The sequence below is a fragment of the Phodopus roborovskii genome, unplaced genomic scaffold (assembly GCF_943737965.1).
Source record: "Phodopus roborovskii unplaced genomic scaffold, PHOROB, whole genome shotgun sequence".
NCBI classification, from domain to species: Eukaryota; Metazoa; Chordata; class Mammalia; order Rodentia; family Cricetidae; genus Phodopus; species Phodopus roborovskii.
The window spans coordinates 21419662-21439006 of NW_026126525.1; the positions used below are offsets into that span (position 1 = coordinate 21419662).

Sequence of the window (19345 nt, forward strand, 5' to 3'; positions counted from 1 at the left end):
AGCAGAGAGAGTAAAAGGGAGGGAAGGAGGCAAGGAGGAAGGTAGGGAGTGAGGGAGGTTGGTAGGGAGGGAGTGAGGAAGAGGGAACTGGGTTCAACATGTAAAATAATAAATTAAATTTAAAAAAAATGCTTTGACTCCAAAATAAATGTTCAAGGACAAGTTACTGGGAAAAAGAATTTCTATTTTTGTGTCCACAGAAAATGAAAAGATGTGGATTCCTTCCAGTCTAATGTGGTTTGATCAAGTCAGACCACCTGAAACAGAGTACCAGGTGATCCTACATTCAAAACAGCCTGACATACTACAGGCAGGATTTCTGAATCTTCTTCGAATCCCCCATGACAGCGCCCCTTATCAGCAGGAAGTAGTTTGGAAAGAACAACGCCCAAATCCCAAATATTGTCTACACATGTTTGTTTTCATTTAAATGTACTTGGTTATATAAAATAAATAAATAAACTACCCTTAGTATGAAATGTATGAAATGTTCTCAAGCATGATTTTGATATGATGTAAACTAAAGAAAGAGGAAAACTATGATGTCTGTATTTAATAGCAGAGCTATTTAAAAACATACAAATGGGAAAAGTAACATTTAAAATATTTTAAATATTTTGTGAACTTACTAGTGTTTTTTATGGACCTATATGTGTTTCTTAGTAGACATGTTAATACACAGGCAGGAGCTAATGAGAAACTAAAAAAATATTGAACTACTATCATTCAACATACCTCAAAAAATCTACTGAATTACTTAATAATTTTGGAAAGAAGTTATTAAGAAAAGTGATTTATTATTATTCACATGAAAGTTGCACCAAACAAGAAATAAAATATATTAATTATAATAAGAAACCAGTTTCATCAGATCAAATGATGTAACAGTATCAAGATGAGAATATTCACTTATTTTATGAATATAAGTAATAGGTCATTAACTCTTGTAGGACATGGGAAATCATTTTAATATTCTCTAATGCCAACAGATAGTGTAGTATGTGGTAGGATTCAAAATCAGTGTTACTCATCACCAGAGGAACTAGGATACAAGTTGTATTCTAAGAGATTCATATAAAGTCCCTCACAGAACTGGGAAGGGACAAGTCCCCCAGACCTCAGGTATAGTGGGGGAGGACAGCTAATGGAGAGAGAAGTAGGAGAAAATGAGAGGGAGGAGAGGAAGGCATGTGCAACCAGGAGGATTGAGCCTGGTTAGGAATGGAAAATAGGAAAGAGAGAGAGAGACAGAGACAGAGAGAGAGAACATAAAAGAGGGAGCCAATATTGGTTTGAAGATAAAGTTGAACACAAAGAAAGGTCGAGGGAACTACAAGACTGCTCCCAACTAACAATCTCAGCTTCCGTGGAAAGGCTATCATAAATGCCCTTCCCGGAGAGTGAGATCAACAACTAACTTCTCCATGGAGTCCTCAACTAATGCCTGTTGAAAACAGGAGCAAACACCCATACATAAACACTGAGTCAAACTAGAACCCAGAAGCAGATGGAGAGGACAAGACCATGCGGTAGAAGTACATAGAGACAGCTTACCTGAACAAGGAGGAGCTAAGGGCCACTAGACTGATAGCTGGGAAGCCAACAGGGGTCTGACTCGGACCCCCCTGAATATGGGTCTCAGCCAGAAGGTCTGAGCAGTCTAAGAGACCTCAGACAGTGGAGCCAGGATGTATCCCTGGTGCACAAAAGGACTTTGCAAACATATCCCCCATGGAGGGATAACTGCCTTATTCTAGAGATAGGAGAGAAGCCCTAGTCCCTACTTCACAGGACCTGTCAGATCTACATGACCCCAACTGGATGGCATTCCCCTACATATTGTATTGTGGTGGGGGGTTGGGAGGGGAGGGTGTTTAGAGTGCATGGGAGAGGGTAGAGAGGGCAAAAGGGAGGGAAGGAGGGAGGGAGGGCTTGGGGGGAGGGAGGGAGGGAGGGAGAGGGAACTGGGATCGACATGTAAAATAAAAAAAAAAAAAAAAAAAAAAAAAAAAAAAGACGCTTTGACTCCAAAATTTAAGTTGAAGAACAAGTTACTGGGGAAAAGTATTTCTATTTTTGTTTCCACAGAAAATGAAAAGATGTGGATTCCTTCCAGACTAATGTGGTTTGATCACACCAGACCGCCTGAAACAGAGTACAAGCTGATCCTACATTCCAAATAGCTGGACAAAACAGCCCTACAGACTACAGCTAGGATATCTGAATCTTCTTCGAATCCCCCAAGACAGCGCCCCTTACCAGCAGGAAGTAGTTTGGAAAGAACGACGCCCAAATTCCCAAATATTGTGTATAAATGTTTGTTTTCATTTAATTGGACTTTGTTATATAAAATTAAATAAAAAATACTCTATATGTATAAAAAAAAAAAGTTATTTCTCCCTGAATAAACATCTATTCGGCCTAAAAAAAAAAAAACAAAATCAGTGTTACTATGATGGATTAGATAGGTAATTTTTGCACTTCACTACCATTTCATTGAAAAATATGTAAAGCATTGTATTTTGACATAGCCAGAGTATTTAGTGAGTGAATACGTGATGCTGTGACTTGTCATTCAACCATGAGAATAGATCCTTCCAGTCATGGTTAGTTTTTTACACTTTACTATTTTTTTTTCCTGTGTATGGAAAACAATGAAATACACCTGTATTTTTGTAAATAAGAAAGTGTGAGGAATTTAAGTTTGTTTTTAATTTACTAGCAAAGAAAGTGAAGAAACAGGAATGTGAAGAACTATTTAAAAGCAATGACTCTGTCAAATATCCCATACAATGGAATGTTTTGTTGCACTACAATATTACAAAATTTTGTGACATGAAACAAACACACCGATTAGTGCAATGGATGTGCAAAAAGGTTGTGTGTATGGTCGTTAGTCACATAACTTATTTTTTTTCCTCTGACGAAGAATAATATTGAGTTTTTCTTCTTAATGTGTAGAGTCATTTTTACCACATTAGCTGAAATGGTATTCCATTTCACTAATAATATCAGTACCCAGTGTGTTTGATACAGCTTTAAGTGGTTTGTAGAAAAAGACAAATAAAATTCCATGTATAGAATTTTTTTAAGGTCTCAATGGATTCTTTCCTTAAAAAAAAAAAAAACAAAAACTCAGTTTTGAAGCTGATGTCTCTAGCCATCACTGGTCTCAATGAGAATGTTAGGCAGTTTGTAATCTATGTAAATTATTACAAGTCTGCTATTTTCTTCCAATTTTCAAGGAAAAGCAATGGATAAAAAAAAGGAACAGAGATAAAAGAAACAAAACTGGTTTTGAACCTGTCAGATATCTATCTGATCCTCTAATGGCAAAGTTTCCTCAAAAGTAGCATCTTTAAGAAGTGAGAAGACCACTCAGTGAGAAAGTACCTGCAGTGTGAACACCCGAGTTCCCTAGCTCTTTTTCTGAGAACACAAACCTAATCACAGAGTCAGGAGCAGGCAAGGGGAGAGACAGAAACAGAAGGCACCCTGGAACTCACCAGCAGACCAGCTGGGCAGAGAAATCAATGAACTCCAAGGTCTGTGGAGCTAAAAGATTAGGATGAAAGTTTTGAAAAGAAAAAAAAAAATCCATACACTTAAACACGCAAGTGCTCACACCCAAAGGACCTACCTGTTAGGCACCCTCATGTCCATCTGTGAAGGACCAACAATTTCAAAATATTAGATTACAATTTTAAAATAAAATAAGAATTGTAATCAAAATGACAGAGCGATAGCTTTAGGGTGGCACTTCAAAAGTTTGTGCAATCACATTGAATGTTACTGCTGAAGCCAAAGGACTATGATTAAGTTCTTTCTTTCCACCATGCATCGAACATCTACTACAGAACTCTGCTTGATTTTCTGCTAGCTACAACTACCTTACAAGTATTGACACTGCTGTGCAGAGAGGTGAACGGCTCAGCAAGTAAGCACCATCCACATATTTTAAAAGGAGAGTGGTCAACTTGTACCATGATGCTCCAGGCACAAGCAAATAAAAATGAGCACTGAGGACTCCATACACTGCCCTCCATATGGAAAGTATTTATTATAACTTTAGAGCTGTTACTTTCAGAAAGATAAAGTGCTGGTTTCTATACTTTGATATTGACCATCACCTTACAAGTTGGAGAATGCTATCATACCAAGTATCATATCTGTACTTATACAAGGAAGGAGCCGATCTTTGGGGAAATGACTAATGTATCATTATTAAGGATTGAGGAAATAATCAAACAAGGATGGACACAGATACATATACTCCAAGAGTGCCATATATGTTGCTGAGAAAAAGGTACATTGGAAGAGGCTTGAATCAAAATTGAAATACGATAATCAAAATTCAATGAGAATGTCATTCTCAAGGAGACAGGATCTATTTAAATATATTTTACATGTGACCCTTAAAATTTATGTATAGCAAACACATCCATTTTTTTGTATTTTTTTTTATTTTACATGTTGATCCCAGTTCCCTCTCCCTCCCTCCCTCCCTTTCACCCTCTCTCCCCCTCACAGGCACACTGACCACCCTCCCCTCCCATCCCCCCACCCCAATTCCACATGTAGGGCAATGCCATCCAGGTGGGGCCATGTAAATCTGTAAAGTCATTTGAAGTAGGGACTAGGACTTCTCTCCTGTCTCTAGATTAAGGGAGTATCTCTCCATGGGGGATGTGTCCACAAGGTCCTTTTGTGCACCAGAAATACATCCTGGTTCCACTGTCTGAGGTCCCTTAGATTGCTCAGTCCTTCTAGCTGAGACCCATATTCATTGGGGCCTGAGTCAGTCCCATGCTGGATTCCCAGCTATCAGTCTGGGGGCCCATTAGCAACTCCTTGTTCTGGTCAACTGTCTCTATGTGTTTCTGCAACCTGGTCTTATCCTCTCCGTCTGCATCTGAGTTCTAGTTCCAGTCAGTGTTTAGGTATGGGTGTTTGCTTCTGTTTCCAACAGGTACTAGATGAGGGCTCCATGATGGTGGATAAGTTACTTGTTGATCCCACCATCCTGGAAGGGCATTTATGGTAGTCTTTCCACTTTGCTCAAATTGTTAGTTTGTGGCAGTCTTGTAGGTCTCTAGACCTTTCTTTAGGTTCAGTTTTTTTCTTCAAACCAATAATGGCTCCCTCTTTTATGTTCATTCTCTCTCTCTGTCTCTCTCACTTCTGTCTTCTATTCCTACTCTGACTCAATCTTCCAAGTCGCACGTGCTTTCTTCTCCTCTTCTCTTCTACTTCTCTCTCCATTCACTATGCCCCCACACATGTTCTCTGGGGGACATGTCCCTTCTGCCTTCTCTGAGGGACTTTATATGAATCTTTTAGAATACACTTTGTATCCTAGTTCCTCGTCTAAAATCCATATATGAGCGAGTACATACCATGTTCCTGTTTTTGTGACTGGGTTACATAATTCAGGATGGTTTCTTCAAGTGCCATCCTCTTGCCTGCCAATTTCAAGATTCAATTTTTTTTTTTTTTTTTTTTTTTTTTGCAGAGTAGTATTCCATTGTGTAGATGTGCCACATTTTCTTTATCCATTCTTCAGTTGAGTGGCATCTAGGTTGCTTGCAGGTTCTTGCTATTACAAATAATGCTGCTATGGCTGTTTTTGAGTATGTTGGTTGTTTTACATTTTCATGGTATAATGTTTTAAACCAGTTAATTAACTGATCGATTAATCATTTTTACAATACAGAGTGTTGAATTGAGAACTTGTACATGATAACAGCTACTGTGCTAAGTTGTGTTCCTGGACACTTGTTTTTTTTCTTTCAGGCAGTTAATAACTAAATTACTTAATTTGGGATGTAATTTGCTTTGTGGTCCAAGCAGGCTTTAACCCGTGATTCTCCAGTTTTAAACTCTTGAGATGATTCTAAGACTGTATCTTAAGGTTGGACTATTTCAAGTAATTAAGCTTTTATTGTTTTCTCTTTTAATTATTATATAATAATAACTAAATTTTGGAGGATAGTTCTCAATATGTAGCCTAGCCTGCCTTTGCATTCCCAACCTTCTGCCTCATCCTCCAAAGCACTAGAATTACAGACCTTTATCACCATACAAAGCTTATGATTACTGAGGCATTAAGCCTCTCCTTTCCTAAGTGTTAGGGCTTGGTTCTGGGTAAGGTTAATCACACCATAATACACATTTCCTTTAAAACTTTAGTCAAGTTCACATTTCTGAGGGTCCCATCTCTCTCTATTAAGTGGCATATATTAGTGCCTGACTTTTGGTTTTTGTTAGAGTTAAACATTACTAAGTGTCATATAAAGTAGTAAAAACCAAAGTTCTACTTCATTATTGCTATTAAAGTTTCTGATCCATAGGACTTTGTCCTGTGTAATACACATCATTGTGCCTTGTCAATAATACTCATCTGCTTAATGAATCAAAGCAGAATTGAATGACCTTCAGGAAAGGCTTTTCATCCAGCTCCATGTACCTTCTCATCCCTGAGTTAGCCACTGAATACTTAAAGGTGCCCCAATCCTTTCATTTATCTTACAGATTATTAATTTGTGTACAACTAGAAGCAGGACTGTGACTTAAGTGTCAATCAGCCAATAATATATTTACTTATGTACAATGATCACTAAATTCACAAATATATATTAAGTTCTCCCGCAGGGGTTACATGACGTAGAAAGAATCTCAGACAGGCAGCAAAGAAAAAATTAAACAGTTTAATAATATCACTTGGAGAAAACAATTAAAATAAGTATAACAATTAAAATAAAGGCCGCCGGATACTGTTCAGACATGGCCAAGTCCAAGAACCACAACACACACAACCAATCCCGGAAATGGCACAGAAATGGCATCAAGAAACCCCGATCCCAAAGATACGAATCTCTTAAGGGGGTTGACCCCAAGTTCCTGAGGAACATGCGCTTTGCCAAGAAACACAACAAGAAAGGCCTGAAGAAGACGCAGGCAAAAAACGCCAAGGCAGTGAGTGCATGCGCAGAGGACATCAAAGCTCTTGTGAAGCCCAAGGTGGTAAAACCCAAGATGCCAAAGGGTCCTGGCTGCAAACTCAGCCATCTGGCTTTCATCACTCACCCCAAGCTTGAGAAGAAGATTAGAAACTATATGGCCAAGGGTCATAGGCTCTGCCAACCAAAGCCCAAGTTCAAACCAAGGTAGAGGCCTCGGCTCCATCTAAGGCCCAGGCTGCATCTCCAGTTCAGGCTTCCAAAGGCGCCAAGGCCCCATAGAAATGGTTTATGCCACTGTGAAGACAAATAGACTGGTGTGACACATCTACACACTATCTGCAGATGACCTGTGCCCTATGCTGTTTTTACAAATAAACTTGAGGCAAGATCTGTTAAAAAAAATTAAAATAAGTATAAATGGGTATTTTCCAGTTAGTTCAGCCATTACTGTTTATTTTAAGGCTTAAAATATTTACAGAAAATTAGTGCTGACATATAGGAAGTTTGAAGTCTCTGAAAAGGGTTTTCTTCTCCAAAGCATGCTGCTGGAATTTTTTTTGTAGACAAATCAAGACTTTAATAGTAATTGTCTTGGCAGAAGTCTAACCCTGAGCACAGTGATGCAGGACTCCTTCTGTTATTGCTAATTACTACCTTGTACATGCAGGCATCCAGTGATCTCAGTGCAAAGTTATGAACTGAAAATATTCACAGCGTTAGTACCCAGACTTGCAGTGTAACATGACTAAACAAGAACTTTGTCTTTCCATGTGTTTGGCCCTAGTTTAAAAAAAAATCTCTTTTTGGAATCTTTTATGGTCTAGTTTCTCCACATAGGGACCCAGGCACTGGAACTCTCCACACAGGCATTACTTGCTACTTTTGATAAAGTGACTCAGATGGTTCATGCTTTCATTTACTCATATATTGTTTTGTATGAGCAAATATATGTACATATTCTACATTAACATGAGATAAATTTCACACAGTTCTGCATGTGTGTGCAATTATAATGCACACAAATCTCTCTATATAGGTAATATATATGTGTGTGTGTGTGTGTATGTGTGCGTGTGTATATGTGTACATACCATTTTTATTTTCTTTTCTTAAATTGTTGCAGGACAGGATCCTATATTGTAGCCCACACTGACCCTGGACTTAGTTTGTAGTTCAGGGTAGCCACAAACTCATGAGAATCCTCCTGCCTCAGCTTCCCTAGTATTGAGAGACTGAGGCATAATCCTTGTCTTTTTGTAAGATGTTTTAAATTCATGCCCTGTGGAAAGTGTTTGTTTTAATAGTTGTTTTGATATTCACCGATTGATGTGACTTAAAAAAAAACAATATGTACTAAAGTGACCAAGGATGTATTAATAAACAGGCCTCAAGTGCCATCATATTTACCTAGGCAGTTTCAAATTAGGTATTTACTATGTGAATCATCTCTAATTTTGAGAACAAAAGGGAAGCCAATTATACTGATTTCCCACAGCCATTATTTCAGTGTCTAAATTGAATTTTAATTTTTAGTTTGTTCAAACCCTAACAAACAAGGAGGGAATTTGGTGTGCTATATTACTAAATATATTTAGTAAAACACTCTAGATACTTTTGTTTTTCACAGATGTTTTTGATAACAGTGTTGGAGTTTGTGATACTAACTTGGAAAAGCTGTTTGTATTTGTTTGTTTATTTGCTTATTAATTACTGTAGAAAGGAAAAGTATCAAGATTGAAATAAAAAAACACAGTTCAGAAATGCTAAATAGTATCTGTAACATATTAATATAATGTTGCTATTAGAAGAACAGTACAATCTAAGGATAAACGAGAATGAGAGGAGAGATTGTTTATTTTATTTTCTATTCTGTCTAGAAAGAAAGAAGGAAAGCATAGAAGGATTTTGGCAGTTTTAGAGGTGTGACAATAAGCGTATACCTATGATTCACCATTTACTCCCTTATTCCTACCTCATAAGGCTTTGTGTGTATGTGTGTGTATGAGTTTGTGCTTTAGTGACCTGAATGGAACATAACCTTTGAACTCTAGCTCAATAGGGTACTGTAAGTGATGTAAAATTTTCAAAATTATTAATCAGGTATGTGAATAATCTGCCCATTGCCTCTGGGTTCAAAGAGGCCAGGACAGTAGGTTCTGAAGAAATTAGCATGATTTATGAGTAGTTCAAAGTCATATTCATTTCAATTTATCAGCATGACCTTGCTGTGATTCCTTTTAAAAACTCTAGAGTTCACCTTGAATCTGTGTCTTGCTTTGGTTGGAAAAGTTGCATAGTTCCAAGGCTTCTTTTTTCTTTTCAGTTTACATTCGCTACAGCAGATCAGTCTCTAGTTTCGACTTTCCAATCACTCGTAGTCTGAATTGATCAGAATGTTTAAGGTCATTGGACCAGAATAATTTGTCCTTGCCTCCTTTGTTAAGGTCCTTCCGAGTCAGAGCATGAAGACTAGATCCCTTTTGTGAAATTTGCAATATGCAAACTTCTTTTGTAATATTAATGCTCTATATTCTGGGGAATGGCACATGAGGAATTTAACTAATATTCAAAGTTTTATCTTAAAATTTGGCCCTTCAAAAATGGATGGAGATTAAGCCAGGGTAGGAATAGAAGACACAAGAGATACATAGAGAGAGAGAGAGAGAGAGAGAGAGAGAGAGAGAGAGAGAGAGAGAATGAACATAAAAGAGGGAGCCATTATTGGTTTGAAGAAAAAAACTGAACCTAAAGAAAGGTCTAGAGACCTACAAGACTGCCACAAACTAACAATTTGAGCAAAGTGGAAAGACTACCATAAATGCCCTTCCAGGATGGTGGGATCAACAAGTAACTTATCCACCATCATGGAGCCCTCATCTAGTACCTGTTGGAAACAGAAGCAAACACCCATACCTAAACACTGACTGGAACTAGAACTCAGATGCAGACGGAGAGGATAAGACCAGGTTGCAGAAACACATAGAGACAGTTGACCAGAACAAGGAGTTGCTAATGGGCCCCCAGACTGATAGCTGGGAATCCAGCATGGGACTGACTCAGGCCCCAATGAATATGGGTCTCAGCTAGAAGGACTGAGCAATCTAAGGGACCTCAGACAGTGGAACCAGGATGTATTTCTGGTGCACAAAAGGACCTTGTGGACACATCCCCCATGGAGAGATACTCCCTTAATCTAGAGACAGGAGAGAAGTCCTAGTCCCTACTTCAAATGACTTTACAGATTTACATGGCCCCACCTGGATGGCATTGCCCTACATGTGGAATTGGGGTGGGGGGATGGGAGGGGAGGGTGGTCAGGGTGCAGGTGAGGGGGAAGAGAGGTTAAGAGGGAGGTAGAGAGGGTGGGAGGGAGGGAAGGAGGGAGAGAAGAAGGGATGGAGAGGGAACTGGGATGGACATGTAAAATAAAACAAACAAACAAACAAATAAACAGTCATTGCTATTGTCCACTCAACATTTTGATGTAATTATCATAGATGCTGCTTCCACAAAATTCCTCTTCTTAGCCTTCAGTCTGCTCTGTTGCTTTTAAGGGTAGCACTGTACATGTTGAACAGAGAACCTAAGAACTTGTCATAAAAACATTACTTCACCAATGATAACATGTTTTTAACTGCATACAATAAGATAGGTAAGATAGATAAATAAAAGTCTCTATTTCAAATAATCATTCTCACATTAACTTACAAATGTGAAATTCTTTGAAAATATATGAAGAATATGGTAAAAATAAGAATTAAAAGCCCAGGATTTTTTTCTTTTTTAAATCTCATTTGAGTAATTACTTTGGCACTGGGGGCAGATTTCTCTACTTCTTCAAATACATTTACCTAACTGCTACAGTAATAGTCACAGAAATACTCAAAAAAAAATTAAGCACTGAATATTAAAAGGTAGATTTATCAGCTTATCAAGCCTTCCAGTTTATGGGACACTATCTATTAAAATGATACAGTCATGATTTACCTAGGTATTTAAAATCATTATTATATCTGCCATATTTTATACTTGTGACTAGCCCTTTCTCATATTCTAGCTTCTACATTATAGAAATTTATTTTTATTCATTAAGTAACCTTAATTCTGCATTGTAAAATTTAATTTGACTACTATACTTCCATATCCAAAAGAATGGAAGCTCCGCTGATGTATTTTGGAAATGCACATGTGTCTGCAATGATTCTAGGGTGCTTTTTAGGACAAGCCACACCTTTTCCCTCTGCAACTCTGCTTTGTGCTAATCAAGAATATGCATTGTATGATATGATTGAGGAAGTCTTAGAAAAATATTTACAGGATGTTTAAAAGTCAGAATGCCTTGTCCTAAGAAAAAAATTACACAAAGAAGAACAAATGCTTCCCTTCCCACCCACAAATTGTCCTTGCAATAATTTTGAATTTTCTGACATAATTATATGCAAAAGAAACCTCAACCACATGGAAAAATATTCACAGCATAACAATTTTTATTACAAACCTTTATATGTGCACACACAAAAAAAATAACTGTATTTTGATCTGGGTTATGTTTAATTTTATGAGGCATTTTTGTCTTTATAATTTTATTTCTCTGTGTATGTGTGTGTACGTATATGTGTGCTGGTGTGTCTGTGTGTGGAAACATGCATATACCACATGTTCTATGAGAGTCAGAGGAAAAACTTGGTTGTCAGACTTCATTTGAGAAAGTGTCTTTGTTCTTTCCTGCTGCTTGCAGCGAGCTTGCTGGCCTGGGAGTTTCCAAGGATTCTCCTGAATTGGCCTCCTACCTTAGGGTTGCTGGCATCACCAGTACCTATTACTGCGCCAACATTAAAAATTAAGAGAGTTTCTGGGACCCATACATAGATCTTCCTATGTTGGTTTCTTATTTTTCATCTATGTAAGGAGTACAGGTTTTTCTGCCCACTGCCGCTGGTCTTGTCCCGCCGCCGCGCCAGCCCCAAATAACACACAGAGACTCTGTATTTGATATTATACTGTTGGCCAGGTACTAGTTTCTTATTGGCTAGCTCTGTCTTAAGTATTAACCCATTTCTGCTGATCTATGTATTTTCACATGGCCTTCTCTTACCGGGGAGGTGGCTGGCGTCCAGCTCTCTCCAGACTCTCCATCTTGACTCCTCCTTACTATTTCCTCCTTGTCTCCTAGTACCTCCTATCTTCCTTTCCTAATGGCCAACAGTGCTTTATTTATTAACCAGTATGAGAAACATATACAGAATGACATCTCCCATCACATCTATCCTTCCATTTTAACTTCAGAACAATACCACAAAGAAAAAAAAATGGTATTCTCTACATTTGCATACAGAGACACACTTTCAAATCAGCATAATTACTTTTAATGAATGATAGATAAGAAATGAGTTATTAGGGATCCAAAAAGATGGCCCTGTGGACTCATACATTAGGAACTGACTGTGGGTCCCTCCCACCCAGGAGAATGTGGAATCTGGGTTCAGTGGTGGAGACAGGGGAGTCACTGACCAGCAAGCCCAGTGAAAGGATGATCCCATGATCATTCAGAGACCTGTCCATAAAATAAGGCACAGAGCAATTGAGAAGGATACCTGACCTCAACCTCTAGCCTCCACATTGAAAAACACAAGCACTCCTCACCCGCCTTCACACACACAAAAAAAATGATTTATGAGGGTTGGAACAGGTACTTGCAGTCTAATTTGAGAAAAGACAAGCCACTCTGAATATAACCTGCTTAAACAGAAACAACCGTAATGAAGATTCATGCAAGTTTTTAAATCAACAACAAATTACACCAAGTTGCCTTTTTATCATGACAGAAACAAGTTCTCTAGACATAAGATTCATAATAATGGGTCAGTGAAGAAAGATTAAATAGGCCAAGGTGGCTACTCTTGTATATTTGAATCTGAATTAAGGGACAACAGATTTGAACATTTTTGCTCATGGAAAGTCCAACATTTTTATAATTCTCAGATTATTAAAATATGAAGCATGTGATAGGCAATTTTCACTGAAAAGGCTCACTACTTCTCCGGGGACTTCCAAGTGTAAATGTTGAGATATAACACTACCTTGCATATATGGTAGTCATTGTCTAAAATTAGAAAGATTTAGATATTATTGTATCCTTATCATTCAAAACAGTACTCTAAGCAGTTGTAAGATACTCAAAAGAGGAATGCTGTGCTATAACACAGTGTGCTCTAATATTTAGATAATACACTGAATGATACCCACTTTCCTAAAACACTTTCCTATTCATCGTCCTAGAAAGTCACTTTTACTTGAGAGGAGGATCAAATATATGACTCCCTAACTGCTAACAGGAAAAATAACTATACATTCTTTTATTTCTAAAGCAAGAAATTTTCACTTGGGTAGAAGGGTGACACATAAAAAGTCAGGATAGCACCCATACCATTTGAAATGCTTGAGGTTTCTAATATGTTTGTTTTATTCACGGTGCTGGAAAAATTGACACTCACAAACATATCATCCACTTACAACAAACCACAGTTCAGCAAGTATATGACCCTATGGCACCTCCAAACAGCTACAAAAAGCTATCATGCTCTTCAAAAAATTTTGCTATTTCTGGAAATGTTCCTTTATATGACTTAATTTGGAACTCTTTTAATCCTTCATTTTCCTAACTGGGTCTTCTCAGAGTGGTCCAAATCCTGTTTTTACTTTGTTTGCTGCTCAATCCTACATATAATTATTTTATTCTGAATAATATAATCTATAACACACTGAGATTGATTTTATATGGTTTATGAGATGACCATAACTATCAAAATTCATTAGGACCACATATCCTCCAATTCTGAAACTAAAGCCTAAGGTTAAGGTGACTTTAATTCCCATACATACCTGACTCTCACGTAGCCTCCCTGCTGCTGAACTTAGCTTGTTTGTGTATTTCTCCCATGAGTCAATATTCCCTGAGCACAGGACTTCATGCATTTAGTATGCAGTGAGTTCTCTATCATGTTTCATGGATGAATAAAAAGCCTCCATCCATAAACACATTAGCTGTTCCTAACCCACCATGTTGCAGCAGCATAACCCATCATAGGGTTTCTGGAATTGAAAGAAAAAATAAGGTCCCATAAGCTTCTTTGTAACTTGGAAGAATTTTATAGATTACACAAACCAATATTGGAACCCGTTTCAGAAATATAACTCCTTACTACCAAATAAATTTTCTTCAGGTGAAGAAATACAGTCTTTGGTGTCTTTGTTCTAGTCATTAATACAATGATGAACATTCATAAACCAGCAGAGAAAATCCAAATATGCAGTATGCTAGAAGAACTTTTTCTCCATTAGTTTTTATAACCACATAGAAAATTAAACAACATATATGTAACGCTGATGAGTTTTTGCCATGAAGTCAATATGAGCTTTCTGTTTGCCTTAAAAAACATTTTTTTATGAAACAAAACTCAATAAATTAAATGTGTAAGAACTCAATCAACATTACAGCCAATAAAACAATTAATTTTTAGAAATAACAAAATATGTAATTATTTAATCATAACAGTTATCAAAATTAAACATAATTTAATTGCTTATTCAGAGTCATTAATTATGTAGAGTTGAAAAATTACACTATTGAAGCAGTCATTTAATCATCAGAGCTAGAAAAAAGTGTCTACATACTAATTCATTATTTCTGCTATGGTCTTGGGAAATTACATCCCATATTTATAATAAAACCAACATAATTATTTTAAGATGCATAACTAATTACATTGGCATGAACCTTTAATATGTTAACAGCATATGAAAAAGTGAAACTTAGAAATATTTAAAAAAAAATAAACGAGACAATAAGACAGAGAAGAACTAAATGAAGTATCTAATTTACATAGCTCTGAAAAAGCATACAATATACATAGCTCTGGTTGGTACACAGTACTCTTGCTTAAATCATTCCAAGACAAATTCCTTCCTTATTGACCACAACAAACTCAAGTATTATTTTCCTCCATCTTTTAATTACTATAAGCATCTTTCAAAGTAAGATGGAAGAAATTGTTCTGTCTCTCCCTCCTAACATTCCTGATGCCAGGAAATACCTACATTTAAAATTTCTCTTCAAGGGAATAGTAGAAAGAATGAGGACTTTTTGGCTGACCTTTGGAGGGACATTATTCAAGGATTCTTAAGCTGCAGAATTACAATTAGTCTCTGACAGTGACTTTTGTTAATCAAGTTTGCGTTTCTTTGAACTTTACAATCCTGTACTTGCGTGCATCTGTTTAACTTCTACTTGCTCAGGCAACACATCAGTTTCACTAAATTATGCAAAGCAACTGTTGGTAATTCTTACACATACATGCACATGGGGAAAGAAGAAAGAAAAGAAAACTGTACCTTCTTTCATTCAAGTGACATTGAAGGAAGTTCTTAAATAAATCTACATTCTCACTGAGTGATGACTGTAGAATAAAAAATTACTCCCCTCAGTGTAGACCACAAACCATAACAACTGCCAGGGGAGGGCATTCTCTGTTCCTATCACTCTTGCATAACATACAAAATACTGATCTCAAAACAATACTTCATAAAGAAGGTCTACCGTCACCAAACCGTTGTATTATTTTATTTATGGATGATACAGAGCACAAATACATCTTGGTGAATTATGGAAATGTTGAAATATGCCTGTCCCAAATATTCCGAGTGACTAAACAAGTACATAAAATGAAGTTATAGGGTCATAAAATAAACGATCAAAATACATAATACAAGAGATAATCTGGGCTAAGCTTTCTCAAAACTTTTTATTTAAACCCAAATTCTTCAGGAAAAAAAAAATTACTGCCTAAGTTTCCATCATCAAATGGGTTATAAATGAAAGTATTAAATTACGTTAAGTCATTTTCTTCGATTATGAGTTTTCATAGGCTTTAAAGAGTTATGATGAATTTGGAAAGCAAGCAATATGTTTTGTTTGTCAAATTTACCTGACTGCAAAAATCTTTAAGTGTAGCTTCTGAGTCTAAAAGTTTTAGAAAAGGATGACCTTGTCCAAACACCGTGATTTATCCATACTAGATGAGTAAAATGGCTTTCCATCGTTACACCATGAGCAAACATAAGAACAAAGACCCTAGCTGCAGCTCATTGCTTTTGATTTGAGTGAAGGCATCTTGCCAGGTAATGCGATTTAAATAGAGAGAGTTTGTAATCATGCAAGGCTCTGTACAGCATGTTGAAATGTTAAGTGCCCAGTTTAGTCCTGCTTGGGGGGAACATCATCTCTTTGTCCAGAATATCGATACAGTATATACTTCCTTCCCCCTACTCAGTATCCACCTTGCAATCAGCTGCCTCTATTATGGTAATTGTGATCAATTGACTTCATGAATCCCACAGGCTAGACTAACTGAATCAGAACGCCTACCATTCCCCTACCATTCATCATATACATATTGGATAATGCTATATTGTCCACATGAAGAGCTATAACTACTATACAATTGGTTCACCAAATAGAAACTGATTATATTCACATGACTTACAGGTTGTTGTTATTTTATTATCAGTTATAGTTACGTTATGCCTGTTTTATACATTACATTTTATCTTAAGTTTGGAGGTGTAGAATAATGATACACATACAATAGGTGGTATAATTAGCCCATTGATTTTATTTTAAAGCAGTGATTCTTGATCAAAGGCAACCCCTATGGGTGCTGAATGACCTTTTCTCAGGGGTTACCTAACACCATCTGAAAACACAGATATTTACACTATGACACACAGCAGTAACACAATTACAGTTACAAAGTAGCAACAAAATAACTTTATTGTTGGGGGTCACTACAACATGAAGAGCTGTATTAAGGAGTCCCAACATCAGGAAAGTTGAGAACCACTGCAGAAAATAGAAGACATGGCTGTACTTGAAATAATTCAAGAAAAAGCACAATAAAAATAAAAGGAAAGTTAAGTTATTAATGATATTTTATAAGACTCCTGAAAGCATAAATGAGAACTATAAGATAAGAAAGCCAGAAATATAGATCCTATTTGTAGTGTTTAAAAGTGAAATGCTTAGCCATAAAGAGGCACTGGACAATCACAGCAAGAGATGAGATCCTGGAAATGGTTAGACAACTAAGATGGGTTAAAACCATGATTGTTTCAATTACTGAAGCACAGTTAATTTCGTGAGGAGAACATTTTGAAACATGTCATGGTACACTATTCTCAAGTGATGAAAACCACATCAGCAATGAAAGGTAGAAGCTACGAATCCAGGTATCAACTGTGTCCGATTCACGGGACTTATCACTGGAATCCTCCAGTGATATGGCATATGGAACTGGTGAAGAATAAATATAGAAGACATGGTCTCCTAAAAGAAAAAAAAAACACTCAGAAACAAAAAACTTTACAGGTAAAGAATTTCTACGGAAAAGAGCCTGAAGTTACCATTACCATAGGAAATGCTTACAAAATTCAAAATCAATATATTGTTTGTTTCCCTCATGTTTGTAATACTGTAATAAATGCCTGCTCATAAACTGTCTCACATCTGAGCAACTTTCAGACTTAATAAGATAAGCATACGTTGGAAATTTAAGCCCAAACTATGAACAAATGCAAAATTAGTACAAAATACTATTATGTAATTCAGGAACTCTACAGCATTCTAGTCCTCTGCAACAACAGTTACCATAAAAATTCTCAGTAGCTCAAGAGAATGCTAATATAGGTCTGCTCCTATCCCACTGACCAGAACATAGCTTGCACACAAAAGTCCCATGGAACAATTTTAAAAAGAGCACTAAAATCCACATTAATATCACTAGTATTTAACCCATGGTTCATAAAGCATTGCTTGTTCTGAGAGACCATTTCAAAACACAGAAAAGACCATTTGTAAAAGATAACCCCTTTATTCTTATTCATGTGTGCCAGAAATCTGAAACTGGAGTGATGTGAAGTATCAAAATAAAGAACGTGTTATGTTAGTGAGCTGTAATGGACTATCACCTGACTGGCATATTGGTGTTTTAAGGTCTCCTGTGATGCGGTATGCATGGCTATGCTCTAGTGTGAAATTAAAAAAATCAGAACTGTAAGAGAGCAGTACTGTAAGACTTAAGAACTGTAAAGAAATGCATTAACATGATGATGGTGGTAATGTTCCCCTTTAGGCAATGGGGTTTATAATATAAAATAGAGCATTCCTCTCTTATTATCATTTCTTTAATTTTACAAGCTCAATAAAGAATATGAATATTGTGAATTCTGGGGTCAGAGAACTTACCCTTTCAAGATGTTCATTTACAAATAACTCTATATGAGAAAGAATGATACTCTTCGCAAAGTATTTTGGTAATACCCGATAAAGCATCCATTATAAATTTCACAACTACCATATCTCTTCCATCTTTACAAACAAATTCCAAACCAAGGCACCAACAACTATGCATAATGACATTTGCTGATATCTTCAACGTAGTAAAATAAGAAAGCAATGAAAAAGTCCAAGTAAAGGGGAATGAATAACTAAATTAGATCTCTCTCTCTCTCTCTCTCACACACACACACACATTTATCTTTGACTATTATGGTACAAAATAAAAATCTATATATACTAACAGACAAAAAATCTTTAAAATAAGTTTTGAAATGTAGAAATTTTATATACAAATTAGAGAACATTCTGTAAAGATGCTAAATTCTTATTTTAAATGAATAAATATCTTAGGTACATTTCATACACATATAACATATATTCATATGTATATATTCCGAATTTATGAATGCATTAGCATTTGTGTGAGTATGAATAGACTAAGAAAAACCCCAGAAAAATAAACATGAAATCACGTAAGACCAATTGCTTGTGGACTATAACACTGGATGTTTATAATTTTTACTTGATAATTAATCTATGGAGTCATGATTTAACATTGTAATAATATATTAAACCCTGCAAAGAAAATTAAAATATAGTACTTTCATGTTACTGAATATTAGTCTTGAAAATATGAAATAAGATATTTTCAAAATTACATTGATTTGATAGTTTATACATTTAACAATATTGTTTTTCAATGAAAATATAAACCAAAAAATGGCATGCACAAAAAGAGGGAAAAATAAGACACGTATATAGTGAATGTGAATGCTATTTTCTTACCATTGCATTCATGAAGTTATCCTTAGAGCATACTATTATAAAATAATCACTATTAAATTTTCCTTTCACATCAGTTAACCATGATTCCTCAAACTAACACAACCACAGTGGTATCATGGACCTCCCAACACATGCTTTAATGGGGATGTGGGGAAGTAGAGAGAAAAGAGGAAAGAGAATGGAGGAATCGAGGGAAGAGAGATTA

General features: G+C 36.3%; 2 protein-coding genes across 30 annotated transcripts in view; one reads left to right on the plus strand and one right to left on the minus strand.

The window, feature by feature from the left end:
• The window catches only part of Adgrl3 (adhesion G protein-coupled receptor L3), a 734924-nt gene that overhangs the window by 581873 nt on the left and 133706 nt on the right, over nucleotides 1-19345 (minus strand). The gene's annotated exons all lie outside the window — the stretch shown is intronic.
• LOC127232396 (60S ribosomal protein L29-like) lies at nucleotides 6769-7170 on the plus strand. Its single transcript, XM_051198507.1, has one exon. The coding sequence runs from the start codon at nucleotides 6784-6786 to the stop codon at nucleotides 7168-7170; it is 387 nt and encodes a 128-aa protein (XP_051054464.1). The 5' UTR covers nucleotides 6769-6783.